Raw genomic sequence first — 26715 nt, 5'->3', positions numbered from 1 at the left:
ACCCGTGGCCGTGGCTAGTTCAGCGCCGTCTGTGGCCACCACTGTCCTACTCCAGTCCGCGGCAAGGGCCGGGCCATTGCTCGCCGCGGGTCCTCCGTTGCAGTCGCTGGCTGCGCAGGTGGCCTGTCAACTGCCACCCCGCATGGCCGCTGCTTGCCCCTATCCGGGGGCTGCGGCCCATCTGTCCGAGAACTCCTCCGGGGTCTGATGTGCCCCTGCTTCACCGGAGCGTCGGAATGCTCGAGGACTATGACAGATCTTCAGCGGCTGGGCCCAGCGGTTGCTACACTGAAGAACCATCGTCCGGGACGCCGAGGAACGTCGGGACGGTTAAGTGACACTATATAGCTAAGGACCCGTAGTCGGCCATACCGCGGCCCTATAGTGACCGGCTTTTGCCAGACGTAGTCGTGTTCTTATATTTCCATGTTTGCGTGTATTGAGTCCCTGCATGGACAATCCCTGTTATTTGTTCGGTTGCTTAGACTATCCCTGCGGATAGTTACCTATAAACCTATAAAAGTTATTACCGAAAACACAAAACCGTCTCGCGTCTCGTCACTGCATCCCGCGTTCCTGCTAGTACCACAGTACAAACGCATAAAACATGAGAATCTTTCGTAAAAAGGCCGAGGCCAAAACCAGGAGAGCAAATTGGGAACAAAATGAGAAGGCAGAAGGTTAGTTGGGGAATGGGTCAAGGCCAAAACGGGAATATCGCAGGCAGATGTCAGCTGGAGTGAAGGTGTGAACCAGGGCTAGTAAACAATAACTTGCAGCACCTGCAATAAGCTGGAGGCATTAGTAGGGTGTGGTGCTGCACACTGACCAAGGTGGAGCATTTTCTGACTCCCCCTTCCCTGTCTCCTTACCTCCAGCACGTTGGCACCAGAGAGGAGAAGGCATGGGAGGAGTAGTCAGGACACACATGCAGATGGCAGATCTGACCGGACTATGTGGTCACCATTGTGCCCCCTGTAGTTACACCATTGTCGGACGGCGAGCTGCCCGGCATTACTCTTACCAGTGATGGGGATCGGAGAACAGCGGCTGGTAGCTGGATTGCAGTCATATAGCTGGCCGGTTTTATTAGTTGCCACTGGATAGCTGGGGGCGCTGACGATCACCCTAGAATGACACATTGCATGTTACAGATACAAAACAACCTCACAAATAGTGAATGTCTACTGGAAACATTGTCGCCTCGGCATATTTCATGCGGCATTGTGAGAACACAGACTTCAAGCAACTTTTATGACTTTCTGATGTTAAAGGAAACATTTCTAGAAAGTGATCGAAATTCACTGCCATTATCAGACAACAAATGGTTGGTTGTTATTATTGAGAGCATTATACTGCCTCTGTACAAATCCCTGGTTACACCGCACATTGAGGACTGTGTACAGTTTTGGGCACCGGTGCTCAGGAAGGATATAATGGAACTAGAGCGAGTACAAAGGAGGGCAACAAAATTAATAAAGGGGATGGGGGAACTACAATACCCAGAGAGATTAGCAAAATTAGGCGTTAGGGACAGCGGAACACACTAAAAAAATATAAATAAAGCGTGTTCGCCGCTAAGGGGGCCACCGTGCGGCAGGTGTGGAAACCGCTGCTAGAGAGGCAGAACACTTAAACAGTAGTGTGCAGAGGGTTCTGAATCACCCAAGTGCAACTAAGCAGTCTCTGTTTTAGGTACACAGAGCTGCACAGGAAAATAATAGAAAAGGTACGCTGAGCCTGTTAAGTGCACAGGATCACAGCGGCACATGTACGGTAGCCAGAGACCGGAGTAGTTTGGTCACTACAACTGAACGGACTTACCGTAACTGGATGTGTGCACGGCGTCGCAACTGCGAACGCCAAAACGGACTGCAAGCGCAATATCGCAGGCGCAAAGCAGGACGCTGGCTGCTGCAACAGATGGAGCTTGAGTGCGCTGGCACTAGCGCTGCTACTGGCTGACCCAATCACTCACACACTCGTAATAACCAAGGAGGGGGATATTTAATGAGTCAGTCACTAGCCCAAGCATCCATCATCAAACACATAGCAGCAAGTATAGAAAATACTAGCGCATGGCGGAACACTTTTTATAGCGTACGGGACCTTCCGGAAATCTCCAGAGCCCAGATCAGAACCAATGAAATCAGGAGCAGGACCTAAGCACCTGACTCCTGAACTCCAATGAGAGCTCGGCCCGTGAGCATGCTCAGAAGCGGGGAAAAAGGACAGCCTCTGGAGACGAATGTGAGAATCTGGGTCTCTGCATAGGCATAGAAGGACCCAGATTCCTAACATTAGGATTATTTAGTCAAGAAAAAAGCCGACTGAGGGGCGATCTAATAACCATGTATAAGTATATAAGGGGACAATACAAATATCTCTCCGAAGATCTGTTTATACCAAGGAAGGTGACGGTCACAAGGGGGCATTCTCTGCATCTGGAGGAGAAAAGGTTTCTCCACCAACATAGAAGAGGATTCTTTACTGTTAGGGCAGTGAGAATCTGGAATTCCCTGCCTGAGGAGGTGGTGATGGCGAACTCAGTCGTCAAGAGAGGCCTGGATGTCTTCCTGGAGCGTAACAATTTTGTATCTTACAGTGATTGTTAGGTTCTTTAGAAGGATGGAGATCTGGGGATTTATTCTGATGGAACATAGGCTGAACTGGATGGACAAATGGCTTTTTTCGGTCTTGATAACTATGTTACTATGTTACTAAATGCATAAATCTACACCCCGCTCATACTACACCTCTTTCACACTCCACTTCGTGTGGTGACAGTTTTCACACGTACAAAAGACATTGACACACGTAGACCCATTCAAGTGAACGGGTCTGTGCACAACAGGGCAGAGAATTACGCCTGCGCAGGAGCGTGACACGAACCAAGCAGGAGGACGACATCGCATGAAGATGGAAAGCGCCAGACCTGGACCTGCGACACCCATCCAACCGGACCGCACAGGATCGCCCCCAGTGAGTGTAATAAAACTTATTTTTCTTATCTTGCAGGTCGGACTGGGGACAGATATGCGGCATTATAGAATGCTGTAGATAAGCCCTGAAAGGCAGTGGCCGCATCATATAGTGGCAAAAAGAGGTGACAAATTCCCTTTAACAAAGTGTGACCCCCCAAAAAATGGTGTAGGGTCAATCTATGTTTAATAACCTGCGAAGATTAGGCAGACTTCTGCGGGCTGATATTAATAGCCTAGTAAGGGCCCATGGATATTAGCCCCCTCCCAGACTAAGAACATGAGCTCTCAGCCGCCCCAGAAATGGCGCATCCATAAAATTGGCCAATTCTGGCTCTTAGCTTTGGTTCTTCCCACTCACTGCAGCAAACGGTGAAGTCAGAGAGGTGACCGTAGCTCATCAATGAGTCGCCTTAATGACGTTAGCGCTCTGCAGTGTAGCTGCATTCTTCTGTGTCTCCTGGAGGCCGGGCATGCATGCTACCGCTCATCAAGCAAGTTGGGCTTGTTGCGGGACAAATGGATTATCGGTAGACAGGTGAGGAATATTGTTTTTTTTATTCTTACATTAATAAATAGATAAGTGAGGTTGGGGAGTGTTTATTTCAAATAAAGGACTTTTTTCCTTGTGTTTTGTTCAATTGAAGGACATTTTCCTGTGCGTGTGTTTTTATTTAATTTTCACCACCGGGTTACTTTGTCACGCTATGACGGTCTAAGGTAGGAGAGGGGGGCCGCAAACTGTCCCTGGACCTGGGACCCTAACTATCCCTGTCCATTGTACTCTTGATGGCAGAGAGGCTCAAGTCTCTGACCTCACTATGCTCCTGTTAATCCCTGGCCTCTCCCCTCCCCAGCTCATGGAGCCTGGGACAGAAATGTAATGTGAACATGACACACAAGACAAAACAGGGCTAACAGAAACCCTCTATAATACCAAAGCACCAACCAACAATAGGGAGGAGGATCGGGACTGGGAGGAATAAACTAAATGGGACCAGGGACCGGGAGATAAACACTCACGTACTACAGGACACCTTTAACTTATCTCCAAACCACGTAGCTTTAGCACACAGCACCGGAAGGCAAATCTGCAATAGCAAGAACGAACTCCTAATCAGCACAGCATCTCCTAAGAGCAAGGAAGAAGAGCTTACACTGGCAGTACAGAGAGGGTCTGGCCAGAGTTTATAGAAAGAGTTATCGACCCGATCAGAAGCAGCTGAAATGGAGCTGCATGTTTATGACCAGCATAGAAAGGGTCGTAACTTCTTCAGCACCAAAGGAAACCAGATTAATTTAATATGGGATCAAAACAAACAGGCTAAATGGAAGATCTGAGATTCACAATATGCAGTGATCTTTTACCCCTAAATCTCCCTGGTTGGCATGACACACTCGTGACATAGTAATGGGGGTGTCTTATATACGCCTTTCCATTACTAACTCCTGGACTTGATGTCAGCTGACAATACAAAGCTGACATCAACCCCAATTTTATTACCCTACTTGCCACCGCACCAGGGCAAGTGGGAAAAGCTGAGGCTAAGAGCCAGCATTGGTGCATCTAATGGATGCACTGTTTCTGGGAAGGCTGAGGCCTGATGTTCTTACTCTAAGAGGGGGCCAATATCCATGACCCCTTTCTAGGCTATTAATATCAGCCTGCAGCGGTCTGCCTTGCCTTTGGTGGTTATTAAAAATAGGGGGACCCCACATCATTTTTTTGGGGGGTGGGGGGTCATCTCTTGTTTATGAAACCAGCAAAGGCTAATTATACAGCTGTGAGATGATATTAATAGCCATTGGAAGCTCCGTGTTCATTACCCCTAGCCCCCCCAGCTGTCAACTTTTCCTCAGCTGATTAAGAAAACTAAGGAGGACCCCATGCCAATTTTTCTTTAACTTATTTTAATATTAGCTAAATACATGTGCAGTAAGCTACACACGCCCTGCACTGATTATACAGCTCTGGCAAAAATTAAGAGACCACCACATGAAATCACTGCCATGGCCAGCCCAATGTCCAGACCTGAACCCCATTGAAAACCTCTGGAATGTAACCAAGAGGAAGATGGAGAGTCACAAGCCATCACACAAAGAAGAACTGCTGACATGTGTGTACCAGGAGCGGCATAAGGTCACCCAGAAGCCGTGTGAGAGACTGGTGGAAAGCAGCCAAGACGCAGGAAAGCTGGGATTAACAATCATGGGGATTCCACAGAATATTGATCTCTGAACTCTTCCTGAGGTAAAACATTAGTATTGTTGTTTGTAAATGATTATGAACTTAAAACTGATAAAAACAAGGTAGATACCACAAATACAAAGAGAAAAAGGTGGGTGACCCACAAGGAGGCCCCTATACGCAATGTATACGACAATAATTCATGTATAACAACCTCATCAGAAATAGGCTAAACATGATAAAAGTAATCCTACACCTGTCGTGTGCAGGCAAAAACACAGCAATCAATAATGAAATGAGTAATGTCAATACATATAACGTGATAAGTAACTATAACAGAGTTGTGTCCATGACTGCACAAAGCAGGCGAAGCTAGTACTAATCAGTGACCTGTACCACTAAACACAGTATACATAGCTGAAAAACACACAATAACGGCATAGTTACCAGAGAGGCACACCCAAGGGACCCACAACACCCGACGCGCGTTTCGTCCCCTGGAGTAGGATTATTCGCAGATGTGAGCGTTCCCTAAAGATGGCACTTGTCAGAATGTGCACCCTGCCCTGACACTGAACAAGCAGGGTTCGCCCTGGATGTGACTGGAGGACCACACATGGTGAAGATAAGGAGTCAGAAAACATTCTAAATTGGGGAGGTGGTACCAAGAGGCCGAGATCACATCACCCCTTGGACATTTTCATGGATGCAGCAGATAATCCTCTCACCTTTTTTCCAGTTGTACAACCTGATGTCCAAAGCTGTGATCACGGTCCTGGAAGATGATTGGCCGCTGTGTGTCCAAAATTGAGGCGCTGGTCGAGGTCAGGGCTGTAAGGAATATGAGGTTAATGCCACACACGCGCTTCCATCAATCAGAATTCTTCCAGGAGGTCTCCACGCTGGGGGCAGTGTTTGTGAAGACTTCATATTCTCATACCTCTGTCCATTGAGGTTCTCAGGATCATCACATACCACTTTAGATTTATATGCTACAGCGCATAAATGAAAAGCTGGGAGGCAAGCACTACAGGAAGAGCAATGGCGACCATCAGTGGTCCAAACCAACCCCAAAAAACTCATGCAGGAAACCAAAAGAATTTTAGGACGCTTGAAGAGAAATATATAGTGACGAACAAAAGGGTAACGATGTTGTGACCTTCTGACTCTCAGGCTCCATATCTCACCATCCACTTCTGCTTTGATCGTGAGACCACCATCATTTATAGACAATCCTCTTTTCTATCTCACACATAAATGTCACTTGCAGCTATTTAGCATATAATTAGTTATTCAGATTCTCGTCATGTCGCTGCATTGTTGCTGTTTTCTCCTAAATCTCTAAACTGTAGTTTTTATTATTTTGTCAGTATTTTGTAAATCCACCATTGACTTTCACCACAGCTTGAATCCTTCTGGGCTGCTCTCGATCAAATTCTAACAAGTGACTCAGGTCTCTTCTACAAGTTCCCAAAGTTGTTGCACCCTGGACGCCTCACTTGGGTATGCATACAGCTTTTTCTTCACCTCTCCCCATAAGTGTTGGATTAGGTTGAGGTCTAGGGACTGTGGGGACAATCCAGCACCTCTACTTCATGGTCATTGAACCATTTCTTCTCCAATCTCACCATATGCTTAGGGCCATTGTCCTGATGGAACACTATGTCGTCCTTTTCACACCCATAGTACTAGAGTGTACAGAGTAACTCATCTTGTAGGATACTTCCATATTACTCAGCATTGAGACCACCATCGATCCTGGTCAAGTATCCAACATCTTTAGCTGTGAGACAACCCCATATCATCAGGCTTCCTCCACTGAACCTTGCAGTTCCTTCAATCTCTCAATCTGTTAGCCTCTTTGGATGTGGATGGATACCATGTTTTGGCATAGGTGGTTTCCTTCATTGGAGACTGCCCTTCCCGTGGTTGTTCCTTCCTGGGGAAAGACCTGGCTAGTCATTGCTTGCGTTGAGAAACATGTGATGGTGTCTCCGCGGCTTGTGTTTTGCAGATATTGAAGTCCAGGCTTCGTCACATTTTTTTGGGCCATAATACCAGTCTTGTGTAACGTGTGTCGCAGTGTACTTGCATGGACGTCAGTGATCTCACTATTATGAAGCATACGAGCCTCCTACACTGCCATGTTTGTCACGCCAGAACTCATAGACCTTGGGATGAGTCAACTTGTGACCCCGATATTTTGCCTGGACGTCCACCTTTTGGATTCTGAATGGATGGACAAACTTCATTTCGCATTTTTCCAACTCTCATGACGCTCACATGACACAGTTTGGCAATTTGTTTGGCCAAGAGACCGCTATCAATGAGGCAGATGATGCGGTTTCTCTTTTCTTGGGAAATCTTCATGGCGGCTCCTCTATTCGAACCAATGACTTTTCACTTAGAAATCATTCTAATAACACACTGAGCTATTAGGGAATGTGAGGACAGGTTGTAATTTGTTGTATTTAGGAGGAAAAATATTTTACCACCACGAGAAAAACAGTAACAACGCAGTGACATGACAAGAATCTGCATAACTAATTATATGCTAAATAGCTGCAAGTCACATTTATGTTTGAAATGGCCAAGAAGATTGTCAATAAAATTATGGCGGTCTCATGTTCGAAGCAGAAGTGAAAAAAGAGATATGGAGCCTGAAAGTCAAAAGTTCAGAACATTGTTACCCATTTACTCTTCACTGTAGAGAGGAGTCGCTCTATGTACATAACTGATTCTGGTCATAGGATGTAATATGGACTGGGCAGGAGAGGACTGGAAGTAGGATAGACTATGCATGGCAGGAGAGGAATGGAAGTAGCATGGACTGAACATGAGAAGACTGGCAGTAGGATGGACTGGGCAGGAGATCAGGACTGGTGTGACACCCCAGAGTCCAGTTGTCACGGTGACATTACCTCCCTCTAATGGGTAAGGTCATGCTTGGAGGCAGAAAGGGACCCCCATGCCAGGCAGCATAGATTTAATCACAATTTCCTGCTGCAGGTCAGAAAAGGGAGATGCCTTATAAATTCTGGCCAGCAGAGGGGGTTGGTGAGTCAGCTAGAAATCAGCTGAGGTGGTTGTCATGGAAACGAAGCAGCTGTGAGCTGTGAAGAGAAATGATAATGACAGTTACATGTGAGGTAAAAAGATCTTTCTGGAAGATCCTGTCAGATCAAGACAGGGAGCTGATCGGTGAGGAGCTCGATAGGCAGAGCTGATCTGTGAAGAGGGAAAGGACAAGAGCAGAGACTGAGAGACTCTGGGAAAGCTAAAACTGCATATAGCAGACCCCTGAGTGAAGCGCTAATAAAGAGAAAAGGGACATCAGAGTCCTAGGCTGACAGGAGCTGTAAGTCCTGATCACCGAATCTGTAAGTACAGGGGATTGTAAATCCCTGTGCACATTGATCACCTGAGGGCACGGCAGCAGATAAGGAGCCCGGGGCCGACAGTGAAGAGAATGCTACCCGTGGAATAGGCTCACGCTGACAGCCGTACAGGTTAGTGAAACCATCACGAATAGAGGGTCGCAGCATAGTTATATACAGCAGAGACCCACACACAAAGCGCAGAAGGGAAGGTCCTAAACCACCACCTGGCGAGGTGGATCCCCTGAATGCCTCCAGGCGAGCCGGACTCATCCCATCACCTGTATGTGGTGCTCCGGACTGCAACCTATTACCAGTAAAAGGTAAAGAAACTGCACCTCTCTGTGCGTCCTCCTCTCATTTCTCTGCACCCCAACGTTCACAGCCATTTTGACTATTTAACATCTTTGCTCTGGGACTACAGCCCTACCTGTGGAGAGCTACAACATCATAGCTGCGCCCAATATCCATCCCAGAGAAGCAACACCGCAGCGCTGGTCACCTCTGACCAGAATACCACAGGTGGCGTCACGTATTTCACCATCTAATAACTTTATTGTCATTTTTACCACATAAATGCCACACAACTTCCCCCTACTTTATTACTGGACGCCTCTGGGCCACGGACCGGGTCACCGCCGCTGTGACACCGTCTCCCATGGAAGTCGACGGGCCCGGTACCGAGTACCCCCAGGCCCCGCGGGGCGCTCCAACTGGTGTCATGAACAGGATTTAGCAAGCCTAGCAAAGCTGGGTAAAGGAGCCTGGCAAAGCTGGGTACTGTGCGCCATAGACTTTATTAAACTGAGTGCTAAAGACTTTACTGAGCCTTCAAATAACCGCCATAACTGCGTCACACAGCGCGTGCGAGCAGAGAGGGGCGTGCAATTGTGGACAGAGCCAGAAATCGTGACGCGAAGCCCCTGCCCGCGCTCTGACGTTAGTGAGCAAGTGAAAAAGCAGGAAGAAAATGCTCAACGCGGGTGAAGATTCAGCGGCGGTCGCAGCCTCCATAATGCCGCTATCAATGCCATATATACCAGGAGCGGCCGGGTTACCACAGTACTCAGGGGAGTCGCACACTATGAGCGATTTTAAAAAAAGACTATGTACTTTGTTCCAAGTGTATCCCCTGTCAGAAAACCAAAAAGTCCGTATCCTCATTGGCCAGTTAACTGGTGCGGCCCAGAGGGAAGTAAAGTCCTGGCCGGACACTGATAAAGGGACTGTCCAACAAATCCTGGCCAGACTGAAAGACACTTTTGATATCCGCACTGCAACAGAGATAAAAATGAGATTCTTTGTGTGCAAACAGAGAGTGCAGGACAGTATACGGGACTATGCTCTTAATCTACAGGAGGCACTACAGGCTGTAAAGCAGGTTGATCCTGAGAGCGTGCAAGATGAAGATTATTAGCAGAACAGTTCATAGAGGGACTCCAGTCTAACAACCAAAGGACACAGCTGCGCATAATGGCCCTACAAAATCCTGAATTGGACTTTGCACACTTTAAGGATAGAGCCATCAGAGTGCTGCGTGAACCGAACCCTAGCAGCACAGAGCCCTCTAAGCATCCAGCAATTACATACCAGCAGGAGGCAGCATCCTTTCCCAAGACCCCTATTGAGACTGACAAGCCGTCCCAAGATGATGACTCTGCTGCAGACTTACGTCTCCAAGTCAAGGAACTAACTAAAAGTGTGGCTACACTCACAAAAACTGTGCAGTCCCTGCAAGTGATTCCAAAGAAGATCCAGCTGGCCTCCAGTCCAGAAAATGTCCTGTGGCGACAGCAGAAGAGGATCCCACCGACCAGAGGGAGAGACAGTGATCGTTACGATGAGGACAGATAGCCCATCTGTCGCTGCTGCAACAAGGCGGGACACCTAGCAAGATCCTGTCATTTAAACAAGCAACCCCTGGGGCAAAGGGCCAACCCCCAGGAGTAAGACGACCAGGCCCACCAAATTGGCGAGACAAGTATGTAGGAGGACGACCAGTCCAGCCTGTTGTGATTGACGGTTTTCCGATGAACGCTTTACTGGACACCGGCTCCCAGGTGACAACGATGCCATATGTTCTTTTTAAGCAGTACTGGGCAGATTCAGACGTTACCGCCCAGATAAAGACCTTGCCATCATTGCCAGCAATGGTCAGCCCTTGCCTCAGATGGGATATAAAGAGGTGACCATCAAGATTGGCCGAGTAGAATTGCAATCACAAGGTTTGATTATAGTTGATATTGACAAACGACAATGCCATCCTATGATCACTTTAGGCATTAATGTAATTGAAAATTGTCTTGGAGAAATTATTGCTTTGTTACAACAGGTAGCCGAGACCACCAGCTCCAGTCAGCAACGGGTCCTGCAAAAGGAGATCAGAGCCCTGATGCAGAGACAACAGGTAGAGCTGTCTGGTGGAGAAGTCGGAGTAAGTGATCCTTTCCCCATTGCAGTACCTCCCAGAAGTGAAATGTTAATTTGGTGTCGGGCAGCGATAGGCCTAAGGGGTCAAGATTACCAAGCCCTGGTAGAACCCATGTACTCTGATAGTAGGCCCACTATCCTGACAGCCAGAGGGGTAGTTGATGTCCACAAGGGGAGAGTACCAATGCACATCGTAAATTGTGGGGAGAGAGAGGTCCAGTTACCCCGGTATGCCACCCTTGCTAAATTGTTCACCGTCAGTAACAATGCAATCGAGACACAAGAACCCATGCTTCCATCTGACAAGGTGGAAGAGAATGGCTCTGAAGGGCAACAGGAGGATTGGTGTCAGCAGCTACACGTAGGCACTGACTCCACCCCTTCACACCAAAAGCATGGGGCTTACCAGGTGGCTCGAGAATTTGAACGGGTCTTCAGCAAGCATCCTCTAGATTTTGGGCAGGCAAAAGGGGTTCAACATCATATCCCCACCGGAGATCATCCACCAATTAAAGAGAGGCACTGGCCTGTACCCCCAACACACTACCAATGTGCCAAGAGTATGTTACGAGAGATGAAGGAGGCTGGGGTAATCAGAGATAGTTGTAGCCCCTGGGCAGCTCCATTAGTCCTCGTTAAGAAGAAAGATGGTACTATGAGAATGTGTGTAGACTACAGGCGGATTAACAGCATTACACATAAAGATGATTACCCATTGCCTAGAATTGAGGAAATACTATCTGCACTGATAGTAGAAGATAGAACCAGGTGGTAATTGACTTATTGAAGACCTTACCTCTGGAAGAACGAAATCAGTGGCCAGAGAAGTTGCCAGATCTGGTAGATCTATATAATCATACACCGGTAAATTCCACCAATTTCACTCCAGCCTACCTGATGAGAGAAAGACCTGGCAAGTTACCCATTGATTTGGACATGGGAGTCTTAACAGCTGAGACAACATCACCAGATGCAGACTGGGATACAGAGCGGCAGCAACAATACCGCAAAGTACAAGAATGTGTGGAGAAAAGTATGTCCCAAGCAAGACAGAGACAGGAAAGAAATTACAACCAACACGCCCCTGCAGTTCCCTTGACACCAGGAGAACAAGTACTTAAAAGAAAGAGAAGTGTTCACAAACTAGATGACCAGTGGGAGGCAGAGCCGTACACCGTGATACCTTCAGACTTTAATAACACCAAAGTATGTATCATCAGCAAAGATGGATGAGAAACCTTCGAAGCAGTCTCAAGAGATCATCTAAAGATGTGCCCTGATCAATTGAAGGACATGAAAGAAATCCAAGACACTCCACGGCCCATAGTAGAGGTGGAAGAAAAGATCCATACTATACTTGGAGAATTTCCTCGGACGTGGACACAAGTAAATCAGGCAATAGTAGTACCAGTCCTAACCTTTCATCGGCCTACTGCACCAGATGAAGAAGAGACTCTAAATGAAATGGCTCCAGTAACAGATACCACATCTGCAGAGGAATGCGGAAATCTGTCCCCTGCTAACAGCGAATCTGAGAATCTCATGGTGAGTCTAGGAGTAGAGAGAAGGCAGTCTAGAATACCTATCTTACACAAGTCTACTTATAGCATAGTGACTAATGCACCAACAGTAGACATCAGAGAACAGGTCAGGTCATCAGAAATACCTATACTGCGTAGATCCACTCGTAGTACTAGAGGTCAGATCCCTGCCCGTTACAGAGATTACGTAATGTAAATAAAGTAATAAAAATGTATAGTTGTAACCGTTAAGCATGAGAGCCTACAGAGACTTACTGTAAGAACCTTTTTTTATAAAGTATTCGCAATAACCAGTTAAAGGACAATTGGGCCACAGGACTATGTGTGGTCAGAACTGTATTTGTAATGCTATTGTTTTCTTTTTCTTGTCTGGTTTTTGATAATTTTTACATTTTTAAGACTTTGTATGTAGATTTGCATTAATTGTTGCTGTTAACAATTCTTGTTATATTTTCCTCAGTCCAGGAGTACTGAACTTAACTGGGGGAGAATGTGACACCCCAGAGTCCGGTTGTCACGGTGACATAACCTCCCTCTAATGGGTAAGGTCATGCTTGGAGGCAAAAAGGGACCCCCATGCCAGACAGAATAGATTTAATCACAATATCCTGCTGCAGGTCAGAAAAGGGAGATGCCTTATAAATTCTGGCCAGCAGAGGGGGTTGGTGAGTCAGCTAAAAATCAGCTGAGGGGGTTGTCATGGAAATGAAGCAGCTGTGAGCTGTGAAGAGAAATGATAATGACAGTTACATGTGAGGTAAAAAGATCTTTCTGGAAGATCCTGTCAGTTCAAGACAGGGAGCTGATCGGTGAGGAGCTCGATAGGCAGAGCTGATCTGTGAAGAGGGAAAGGACAAGCGCAGAGACTGAGAGACTCTGGGAAAGCTAAAACTGCATATAGCAGACCCCTGAGTGAAGCGCTAATAAAGAGAAAAGGGACATCAGAGTCCTAGGCTGACAGGAGCTGTACGCCCTGATAGCTGAATGTGAAAGTACAGGGGATTGTAAATTCCTGTGCACATTGATCACCTGAGGGTACGGCAGTGGATAAGGAGCCCGGGGCCGACAGTGAAGAGAACGCTACCCGTGGAATAGGCTCACGCTGACAGCCGTACAGGTTAGTGAAACCATCACAAACAGAGGGTCGCAGCATAGTTATATACAGCAGAGACCCACACACAAAGCGCAGAAAGGATGGTCCTAAATCCCCACCTGGCAAGGTGGATCCCCTGAATGCCTCCAGGCGAGCCGGACTCATCCCATCACCTGTATGTGGTGCTCCGGACTGCAACCTATTACCAGTAAAAGGTAAAGAAACTGCACCTCTCTGCGTCCTCCTCTCATTTCTCTGCACCCCAACGTTCACAGCCATTTTTACTATTTACTTAACATCTTTGCCCTGGGACTACAGCCCTACCTGTGGAGGGCTACAACATCATAGCTGCGCCCAACATCCATCCCAGAGGAACAACACCGCAGCGCTGGTCACCTCTGACCAGAATACCACAGGTGGCGTCACGTATTTCACCATCTAATAACTTTATTTTCATTTTTACCACATAAATACCACACAACTTCCCCCTATTTTATTACTGGACGCCACTGGGCCATGGACCGGGTCACGGCCGCCGTGACACTGTCCCCCATGGAAGTCGACGGGCCCGGTACCGAGTACCCCCAGGCCCCGTGGGGCGCTCCAACGGCAGTAGGATGCACTGGGCAGGAGATCAGGACTGAAAGTAGGATATACTGGGCAGGGCAAGAGGCAAGAGAAGACTTCACGAGAGGAGGAAGGGAAGACGGATAGACTAGGCAGGAGACAAGGACTGTAAAGTAGGATGGACAGGGCAGGAGAGGAAGACTGAATGTAGGATGGTCAGGGCAGGAGAGGAAGACTGAATGTAGGATGGACTGGGCAGGGAAGGACTGGAAGTAGGATGGACTGGGCAGGAGAGTAGGACTGGAGGTAGGATGGACTTGTTAAGACAGGAGGACTGAAAGTAGGATGGACTGTTACGCATGTATTTGTGGAAACAATGTGCCATGGTCCGGGGGGAGCCTGGAGGGGCGTAACTAAGCAAACACCTGGTTCTTCACTTGAACCCCTGATGGTGTGGTTCGACTTGAGCCCAGGTAGATGCCAGGTGTTAATCCAGGACAGATATCAGAGGCACGGTAGAGGACCATCAAAGGAGCAAGGAAGCAGGACCGGCCAGGAACTTGAACACAGGAGGACGGGAGCAAGCCCCATAAGAGAATTAACAGGAGACCTGTGTGCCATGCGCAGGTCTTGTGAGGAAACAGATACCAAGGGAGCACGAACGGACAAGCGAACATGTTGGCTTCCCTGCAGGGAGGGGGAAGGACATTTGTGCAGGGGCGCTGGTGCTGTTCTAACGCGGACTGGTCTTTACAGGATAATTCATATTTAGGCTGGACTGGGAAAAACAACAGGAATTAAAATATGTTGGACATAGCAGGGGAGAAGTACTGGAAGTAGGGTGGACTGAGCAGGAGAAGAGGACTGGAAGTAGGATGGACTGAGCAGGAGAAGAGGACTGGAAGTAGGATGGACTGAGCAGGAGAAAAGGACGGGAAGTAGGATGGACTGAGCAGGAGAAGAGGACGGGAAGTAGGATGGACTGGGCAGTAGGGGATTACTGGATGTAGGATGGATTGTACCTTGCAGGACAATTGGTAGGCTGGACTGGGAACAAAAACAGTAATGAAAATATGTTGAACTGGGCAGGGGAGAAGAACTGGAAGTAAGATGGACTGAGCAGGGGAGAGGGCTGGAACTAGGGCTGAACCTAGCTCCTCACACACACCACTGACCCTAACTCCTCATCACCACTGACCCTAACTCCTTATGCTTACCAATGAGCCTAACTTTTAATACACTCACCACTGACACTAACTCCTCATACGCTAAATAATGACCCAACTACTCATACTCACCACTGACCCTGTCTTCTCATAAACACCACTGATACTAACTCCTCATACTCACCACTGACCCTATGTTCTCATACACACCACTGCCACTAACTCCTCATACTCACCACTGACCCTATGTTCTCATACACACCACTGCCACTAACTCCTCATACACACCACAGACACTATGTTCTCATACACACCACTGCCACTAACTCCTCATACTCACCACTGACCCTATGTTCTCATACACACCACTGCCACTAACTCCTCATACACACCACTGACCCTATGTTCTCATACACACCACTGCCACTAACTCCTCATACACACCACTGACCCTATGTTCTCATACACACCACTGCCACTAACTCCTCATACTCACCACTGACCCTATGTTCTCATACACACCACTGCCACTAACTCCTCATACTCACCACTGACCCTATGTTCTCATACACACCACTGCCACTAACTCCTCATACACACCACTGACCCTATGTTCTCATACACACCACTGCCACTAACTCCTCATACTCACCACTGACCCTATGTTCTCATACACACCACTGCCACTAACTCCTCATACTCACCACTGACCCTATGTTCTCATACACACCACTGCCACTAACTCCTCATACTCACCACTGACCCTATGTTCTCATACACACCACTGCCACTAACTCCTCATACTCACCACTGACCCTATGTTCTCATACACACCACTGCCACTAACTCCTCATACACACCACTGACCCTATGTTCTCATACACACCACTGCCACTAACTCCTCATACACACCACTGACCCTATGTTCTCATACACACCACTGCCACTAACTCCTCATACACACCACTGACCCTATGTTCTCATACACACCACTGCCACTAACTCCTCATACACACCACTGACCCTATGTTCTCATACACACCACTGCCAATAACTCCTCATACTCACCACTGACACTATGTTCTCATACACACCACTGCCAGTAACTCCTCTTACTCACCACTGACCCTATGTTCTCATACACACCACTGCCACTAACTCCTCATACTCACCACTGACCCTATGTTCTCATACACACCACTGCCACTAACTCCTCATACTCACCACTGACCCTACGTTCTCATACACACCACTGCCACTATCTCCTCTTACTCACCACTGACCCTATGTTCTCATACACACCACTGCCACTAACTCCTCATACACACCACTGACCCTATGTTCTCATACACACCACTGCCACTATCTCCTCATACACACCACTGACCCTATGTTCTCATACACACCACTGCCACTAACTCCTCATACACACCACTGACCCTATTGTTCTCATACACACCACTGCCACTAACTCCTCATACTCACCACTGACCCTATGTTCTCATACACGCCACTGCCACTAACTCCTCATACTCACCACTGACCCTATGTTCTCATACACACCACTGCCAGTAACTCCTCATACACACCACTGACCCTATGTTCTCATACACACCACTGCCACTAACTCCTCATACTCACCACGGACCCTATGTTCTCATACACGCCACTGCCACTAACTCCTCATACTCACCACTGACCCTATGTTCTCATACACACCACTGCCAGTAACTCCTCATACTCACGACTGAACCTATGGTCTCATACACACCACTGCCACTAACTCCTCATACTCACCACTGACCCTATGTTCTCATACACACCACTGCCACTAACTCCTCATACTCACCACTGACCCTATGTTCTCATACACGCCACTGCCACTAACTCCTCATACTCACCACTGACCCTATGTTCTCATACACACCACTGCCAGTAACTCCTCTTACTCACCACTGACCCTATGTTCTCATACACACCACTGCCACTAACTTCTCATACTCACCACTGACCCTATGTTCTCATACACACCACTGCCACTAACTTCTCATACTCACCACTGACCCTATGTTCTCATACACGCCACTGCCACTAACTCCTCATACTCACCACTGACCCTATGTTCTCATACACGCCACTGCCACTAACTCCTCATACTCACCACTGACCCTATGTTCTCATACACACCACTGCCACTAACTCCTCCTACTCACCACTGACCCTATGTTCTCATACACACCACTGCCACTAACTCCTCATACTCACCACTGACCCTATGTTCTCATACACACCACTGCCAGTAACTCCTCTTACTCACCACTGACCCTATGTTCTCATACACACCACTGCCACTATCTCCTCATACACACCACTGACCCTATGTTCTCATACACACCACTGCCACTAACTCCTCTTACTCACCACTGACCCTATGTTCTCATACACACCACTGCCACTATCTCCTCATACACACCACTGACCCTATGTTCTCATACACACCACTGCCACTAACTCCTCATACTCACCACTGACCCTATGTTCTCATACACACCACTGCCACTAACTCCTCTTACTCACCACTGACCCTATGTTCTCATACACGCCACTGCCACTAACTCCTCATACACACCACTGACCCTATGTTCTCATACACACCACTGCCACTAACTCCTCATACTCACCACTGACCCTATGTTCTCATACACACCACTGCCACTATCTCCTCATACTCACCACTGACCCTATGTTCTCATACACACCACTGCCACTAACTCCTCTTACTCACCACTGACCCTATGTTCTCATACACGCCACTGCCACTAACTCCTCATACTCACCACTGACCCTATGTTCTCATACACACCACTGCCACTAACTCCTCATACTCACCACTGACCCTATGTTCTCATACACGCCACTGCCACTAACTCCTCATACTCACCACTGACCCTATGTTCTCATACACACCACTGCCACTAACTCCTCATACTCACCACTGACCCTATGTTCTCATACACACCACTGCCAGTAACTCCTCATACACACCACTGACCCTATGTTCTCATACACACCACTGCCACTAACTCCTCATACTCACCACTGACCCTATGTTCTCATACACACCACTGCCAGTAACTCCTCTTACTCACCACTGACCCTATGTTCTCATACACACCACTGCCACTATCTCCTCATACACACCACTGACCCTATGTTCTCATACACACCACTGCCACTAACTCCTCTTACTCACCACTGACCCTATGTTCTCATACACACCACTGCCACTAACTCCTCATACACACCACTGACCCTATGTTCTCATACACACCACTGCCACTAACTCCTCTTACTCACCACTGACCCTATGTTCTCATACACACCACTGCCACTATCTCCTCATACACACCACTGACCCTATGTTCTCATACACACCACTGCCACTAACTCCTCTTACTCACCACTGACCCTATGTTCTCATACACACCACTGCCACTAACTCCTCTTACCACTGACCCTATGTTCTCATACACACCACTGCCACTAACTCCTCATACTCACCACTGACCCTATGTTCTCATACACACCACTGCCACTAACTCCTCTTACTCACCACTGACCCTATGTTCTCATACACACCACTGCCACTAACTCCTCATACACACCACTGACCCTATGTTCTCATACACACCGCTGCCACTAACTCCTCATACACACCACTGACCCTATGTTCTCATACACACCACTGCCACTAACTCCTCATACACACCACTGACCTTATGTTCTCATACACACCACTGCCACTAACTCCTCATACACACCACTGACCTTATGTTCTCATACACACCACTGCCACTAACTCCTCATACACACCACTGACCCTATGTTCTCATACACACCACTGCCACTAGCTCCTCATACACACCACTGACCCTATGTTCTCATACACACCACTGCCACTAACTACTCATACTCACCACTGACCCTATGTTCTCATACACACCACTGCCACTAACTCCTCATACTCACCACTGACCCTATGTTCTCATACACACCACTGCCAGTAACTCCTCTTACTCACCACTGACCCTATGTTCTCATACACACCACTGCCACTAACTCCTCATACACACCACTGACCCTATGTTCTCATACACACCACTGCCAGTAACTCCTCTTACTCACCACTGACCCTATGTTCTCATACACACCACTGCCACTAACTCCTCATACTCACCACTGACCCTATGTTCTCATACACACCACTGCCAGTAACTCCTCATACACACCACTGACCCTATGTTCTCATACACACCACTGCCACTAACTCCTCATACTCACCACTGACCCTATGTTCTCATACACACCACTGCCAGTAACTCCTCATACACACCACTGACCCTATGTTCTCATACACACCACTGCCACTAACTCCTCATACTCACCACTGACCCTATGTTCTCATACACACCACTGCCACTAACTCCTCTTACTCACCACTGACCCTATGTTCTCATACACACCACTGCCACTAACTCCTCATACACACCACTGACCCTATGTTCTCATACACACCACTGCCACTAACTCCTCATACACACCACTGCCACTAGCTCCTCATACACACCACTGACCCTATGTTCTCATACTCACCACTGCCACTAACTACTCATACTCACCACTGACCCTATGTTCTCATACACACCACTGCCACTAACTCCTCTTACTCACCACTGACCCTATGTTCTCATACACACCACTGCCACTATCTCCTCATACACACCACTGACCCTATGTTCTCATACACACCACTACCACTAACTCCTCATACTCACCACTGACCCTATGTTCTCATACACTCCACTGCCACTAACTCCTCTTACTCACCACTGACCCTATGTTCTCATACACACCACTGCCACTAACTCCTCATACTCACCACTGACCCTATGTTCTCATACACACCACTGCCACTAACTCCTCATACTCACCACTGACCCTATGTTCTCATACACACCACTGCCACTAACTCCTCATACTCACCACTGACCCTATGTTCTCATACACACCACTGCCACTAACTCCTCTTACTCACCACTGACCCTATGTTCTCATACACACCACTGCCACTAACTCCTCATACACACCACTGACCCTATGTTCTCATACACACCACTGCCACTAACTCCTCATACTCACCACTGACCCTATGTTCTCATACACACCACTGCCACTAACTCCTCATACTCACCACTGACCCTATGGTCTCATACACACCACTGCCACTAACTCCTCATACTCACCACTGACCCTATGTTCTCATACACACCACTGTCACTAACTCCTCATACTCACCACTGACCCTATGTTCTCATACACACCACTGCCACTAACTCCTCATACTCACCACTGACCCTATGTTCTCATACACACCACTGCCACTAACTCCTCTTACTCACCACTGACCCTATGTTCTCATACACACCACTGCCACTAACTCCTCATACACACCACTGACCCTATGTTCTCATACACACCACTAACACTAACTCCTCATACACACCACTGACCCTATGTTCTCATACACACCACTGCCACTAACTCCTCATACTCACCACTGACCCTATGTTCTCATACACACCACTGCCACTAACTCCTCATACTCACCACTGACCCTATGTTCTCATACACACCACTGCCACTAACTCCTCTTACTCACCACTGACCCTATGTTCTCATACACACCACTGCCACTAACTCCTCATACACACCACTGACCCTATGTTCTCATACACACCACTGCCACTAACTCCTCATACTCACCACTGACCCTATGTTCTCATACACACCACTGCCACTAACTCCTCATACTCACCACTGACCCTATGTTCTCATACACACCACTGTCACTAACTCCTCTTACTCACCACTGACCCTATGTTCTCATACACACCACTGCCACTAACTCCTCATACACACCACTGACCCTATGTTCTCATACACACCACTGCCACTATCTCCTCATACACACCACTGACCCTATGTTCTCATACACACCACTGCCACTAACTCCTCATACTCACCACTGACCCTATGTTCTCATACACACCACTGCCACTAACTCCTCATACACACCACTGACCCTATGTTCTCATACACACCACTGCCAGTAACTCCTCATACTCACCACTGACACTATGTTCTCATACACACCACTGCCACTAACTCCTCATACACACCACTGACCCTATGTTCTCATACACACCACTGCCACTAACTCCTCATACACACCACTGACCCTATGTTCTCATACACACCACTGCCACTAACTCCTCATACTCACCACTGACCCTATGTTCTCATACACACCACTGCCACTAACTCCTCATACACACCACTGACCCTATGTTCTCATACACACCACTGCCAATAACTCCTCATACTCACCACTGACACTATGTTCTCATACACACCACTGCCAGTAACTCCTCTTACTCACCACTGACCCTATGTTCTCATACACACCACTGCCACTAACTCCTCATACACACCACTGACCCTATGTTCTCATGCACACCACTGCCAGTAACTCCTCATACTCACCACTGACCCTATGTTCTCATACACACCACTGTCACTAACTCCTCATACTCACCACTGACCCTATGTTCTCATACACACCACTGCCACTAACTCCTCATACTCACCACTGACCCTATGTTCTCATACACACCACTGCCACTAACTCCTCATACACACCACTGACCCTATGTTCTCATACACACCACTGCCACTAACTCCTCATACACACCACTGACCCTATGTTCTCATACACACCACTGCCACTAGCTCCTCATACACACCACTGACCCTATGTTCTCATACACACCACTGCCACTAACTCCTCTTACTCACCACTGACCCTATGTTCTCATACACACCACTGCCACTAACTCCTCATACTCACCACTGACCCTATGTTCTCATACACACCACTGCCACTAACTCCTCTTACTCACCACTGACCCTATGTTCTCATACACACCACTGCCACTAACTCCTCTTACTCACCACTGACCCTATGTTCTCATACACACCACTGCCACTAACTCCTCATACACACCACTGACCCTATGTTCTCATACACACCACTGCCACTAACTCCTCATACACACCACTGACCCTATGTTCTCATACACACCACTGCCACTATCTCCTCATACACACCACTGACCCTATGTTCTCATACACACCACTGCCACTAACTCCTCTTACTCACCACTGACCCTATGTTCTCATACACACCACTGCCACTAACTCCTCTTACTCACCACTGACCCTATGTTCTCATACACACCACTGCCACTAACTCCTCATACACACCACTGACCCTATGTTCTCATACACACCACTGCCACTAACTCCTCATACACACCACTGACCCTATGTTCTCATACACACCACTGCCACTAACTCCTCATACTCACCACTGACCCTATGTTCTCATACACGCCACTGCCACTAACTCCTCATACTCACCACTGACCCTATGTTCTCATACACACCACTGCCACTAACTCCTCATACACACCACTGACCCTATGTTCTCATACACACCACTGCCACTAACTCCTCATACTCACCACTGACCCTACGTTCTCACACACACCACTGTCACTAACTCCTCATACACACCACTGACCCTATGTTCTCATACACACCACTGCCACTAACTCCTCATACACACCACTGACCCTATGTTCTCATACACACCACTGCCACTATCTCCTCATACACACCACTGACCCTATGTTCTCATACACACCACTGCCACTAACTCCTCATACTCACCACTGACCCTACGTTCTCACACACACCACTGTCACTAACTCCTCATACACACCACTGACCCTATGTTCTCATACACACCACTGCCACTATCTCCTCATACAAACCACTGACCCTATGTTCTCATACACACCACTGCCACTAACTCCTCATACTCACCACTGACCCTACGTTCTCACACACACCACTGTCACTAACTCCTCATACACACCACTGACCCTATGTTCTCATACACACCACTGCCACTAACTCCTCATACACACCACTGACCCTATGTTCTCATACACACCACTGCCACTAACTCCTCATACTCACCACTGACCCTATGTTCTTATACACACCACTGCCACTAACTCCTCATACAAACCACTGACCCTATGTTCTCATACACACCACTGCCACTAACTCCTCATACACACCACTGACCCTATGTTCTCATACACACCACTGCCACTAACTCCTCATACTCACCACTGACCCTATGTTCTCATACACACCACTGCCACTAACTCCTCATACACACCACTGACCCTATGTTCTCATACACACCACTGCCACTAACTCCTCATACTCACCACTGACCCTATGTTCTCATACACACCACTGCCAATAACTCCTCATACACACCACTGACCCTATGTTCTCATACACACCACTGCCAGTAACTCCTCTTACTCACCACTGACCCTATGTTCTCATACACACCACTGCCAATAACTCCTCATACTCACCACTGACACTATGTTCTCATACACACCACTGACACTAACTCCTCATACTCACCACTGACCCTACGTTCTCATACACACCACTGACACTAACTCCTCATACTCACCACTGACCCTATGTTCTCATACACACCACTGCCACTATCTCCTCATACACACCACTGACCCTATGTTCTCATACACACCACTGCCAGTAACTCCTCTTACTCACCACTGACCCTATGTTCTCATACACACCACTGTCACTAATGCCTCATACTCACCACTGACCCTATGTTCTCATACACACCACTGCCACTAATGCCTCATACTCACCACTGACCCTATGTTCTCATACACACCACTGCCAATAACTCCTCATACTCACCACTGACCCTATGTTCTCATACACACCACTGCCACTAACTCCTCATACTCACCACTGACACTATGTTCTCATACACACCACTGCCACTAACTCCTCATACTCACCACTGACCCTACGTTCTCATACACACCACTGTCACTAACTCCTCTTACTCACCACTGACCCTATGTTCTCATACACACCACTGCCACTAACTCCTCATACTCACCACTGACACTATGTTCTCATACACACCACTGCCACTAACTCCTCATACTCACCACTGACCCTACGTTCTCATACACACCACTGCCACTAACTCCTCTTACTCACCACTGACCCTATGTTCTCATACACACCACTGCCACTAACTCCTCATACTCACCACTGACACTATGTTCTCATACACACCACTGCCACTAACTCCTCTTACTCACCACTGACCCTATGTTCTCATACACACCACTGCCACTAACTCCTCATACTCACCACTGACCCTATGTTCTCATACACACCACTGCCACTAACTCCTCATACTCACCACTGACCCTACGTTCTCATACACACCACTGCCACTAACTCCTCATACACACCACTGTCACTAACTCCTCTTACTCACCACTGACCCTATGTTCTCATACACACCACTGCCACTAATGCCTCATACTCACCACTGACCCTACGTTCTCAAACACACCACTGTCACTAACTCCTCATACACACCACTGACCCTATGTTCCCATACACACCACTGCCACTAATGCCTCATACTCACCACTGACCCTACGTTCTCAAACACACCACTGTCACTAACTCCTCATACTCACCACTGACCCTATGTTCTCATACACACCACTGCCACTAATGCCTCATACTCACCACTGACCCTACGTTCTCATACACACCACTGTCACTAACTCCTCTTACTCAGCACTGACACTATGTTCTCATACACACCACTGCCACTAACTCCTCATACACACCACTGACCCTATGTTCTCATACACACCACTGCCACTAACTCCTCATACTCACCACTGACCCTATGTTCTCATACACACCACTGCCAATAACTCCTCATACTCACCACTGACCCTATGTTCTCATACACACCACTGCCACTAACTCCTCATACTCACCACTCACCCTATTTTCTCATACACACCACTGCCACTAACTCCTCATACTCACCACTGACCCTATGTTCTCATACACACCACTGCCACTAACTCCTCATACTCACCACTCACCCTATTTTCTCATACACACCACTGCCACTAACTCCTCATACTCACCACTGACCCTATGTTCTCATACACACCACTGCCACTAACTCCTCATACACACCACTGACACTATGTTCTCATACACACCACAGCCACTAACTCCTCATACTCAACACTGACCCTATGTTCTCATACACACCACTGCCACTAACTCCTCATACACACCACTGACACTATGTTCTCATACACACCACTGCCACTAACTCCTCATACTCACCACTGACCCTATGTTCTCATACACACCACAGCCACTAACTCCTCATACTCACCACTGACACTATGTTCTCATACACACCACTGCCACTAACTCCTCATACACACCACTGACACTATGTTCTCATACACACCACTGCCACTAACTCCTCATACTCACCACTGACCCTATGTTCTCATACACACCACAGCCACTAACTCCTCATACTCACCACTGACCCTATGTTCTCATACACACCACAGCCACTAACTCCTCATACTCACCACTGACACTATGTTCTCATACACACCACAGCCACTAACTCCTCTTTCTCACCACTCTAAATAAAGAATGACTGAATATGTTCAGCCCAACCTTTGACCAGATATCGGCCACACAACATTGTTGTATAATTTCCGTTCCGCTTGGTTTTCCTGTGATGTGTATGGCACAGACCATAGGACAATCTGTATAGTCTTTGCCCCCTGCGTCCTCTGTAGTCTCTGTCCAGTCCCAAAGTCACCAACCTCTATCCAAATCGATGAATGTAATATAATTCCCCGTCACTCACCCAGACCCAGAAGAAACCAACGTAACGGAGCCATCATGTCAACGTTTGCTGTGTTCAGTCCAGTGCCGACAGTGTCCCAATAATTCTGCATGATCTCATACATATCTCCACACCCTCCTAGACTGAAAGCTATGGTCAGGTCGGAAACTTCCTCAAAAAGAGTCAACAGCCAAGATAAGAAGCAGAAGTGACAAATATAAGAAATACTCAAGAATTGCATGTCCTGGGGTCACGGAGGCGTTTTTTTTTACAGAAGTGTGAAAGCCGCTGCTGAGACGTCCTTCATCATTGTTATCACAACCACAAAAACTCATTTCTGTCACAACCTTCTAAATACTCTGCTGCTCTGCTGAGCTTCGTGTGTTCTGTCTTCACTTGATTGAGGCGGAGACGGCTCTTG

The 26715-nt window shown here is 47.7% G+C and overlaps 1 protein-coding gene across 1 annotated transcript in view; it reads right to left on the bottom strand.

Annotated features, from left to right (window-relative positions):
• LOC141073145 (integrin alpha-X-like) overlaps window positions 1-26430 on the bottom strand; it is a 93798-nt gene extending 67368 nt beyond the window's left edge. Inside the window, exons 1-3 of the mRNA XM_073560512.1 lie at window positions 26316-26430; window positions 5898-6000; window positions 1025-1128 (exon numbers count right to left, since the gene is read on the bottom strand). Coding sequence (XP_073416613.1) covers window positions 1025-1128; window positions 5898-6000; window positions 26316-26418 — 310 coding nt within the window. The 5' untranslated portion in view covers window positions 26419-26430. The remainder of the gene's footprint in view (window positions 1-1024; window positions 1129-5897; window positions 6001-26315) is intronic.
• Window positions 26431-26715: the final 285 nt, after the last annotated feature.

Source organism: Dendrobates tinctorius, unplaced genomic scaffold, assembly GCF_039654945.1.
Source record: "Dendrobates tinctorius isolate UK_male_01 unplaced genomic scaffold, ASM3965494v1 ptg000297l, whole genome shotgun sequence".
Classification (NCBI taxonomy): domain Eukaryota; kingdom Metazoa; phylum Chordata; class Amphibia; order Anura; family Dendrobatidae; genus Dendrobates; species Dendrobates tinctorius.
The sequence above is the reverse complement of the archived record's forward strand: the minus strand, read 5'-3'. Positions and strand labels throughout refer to the sequence as shown.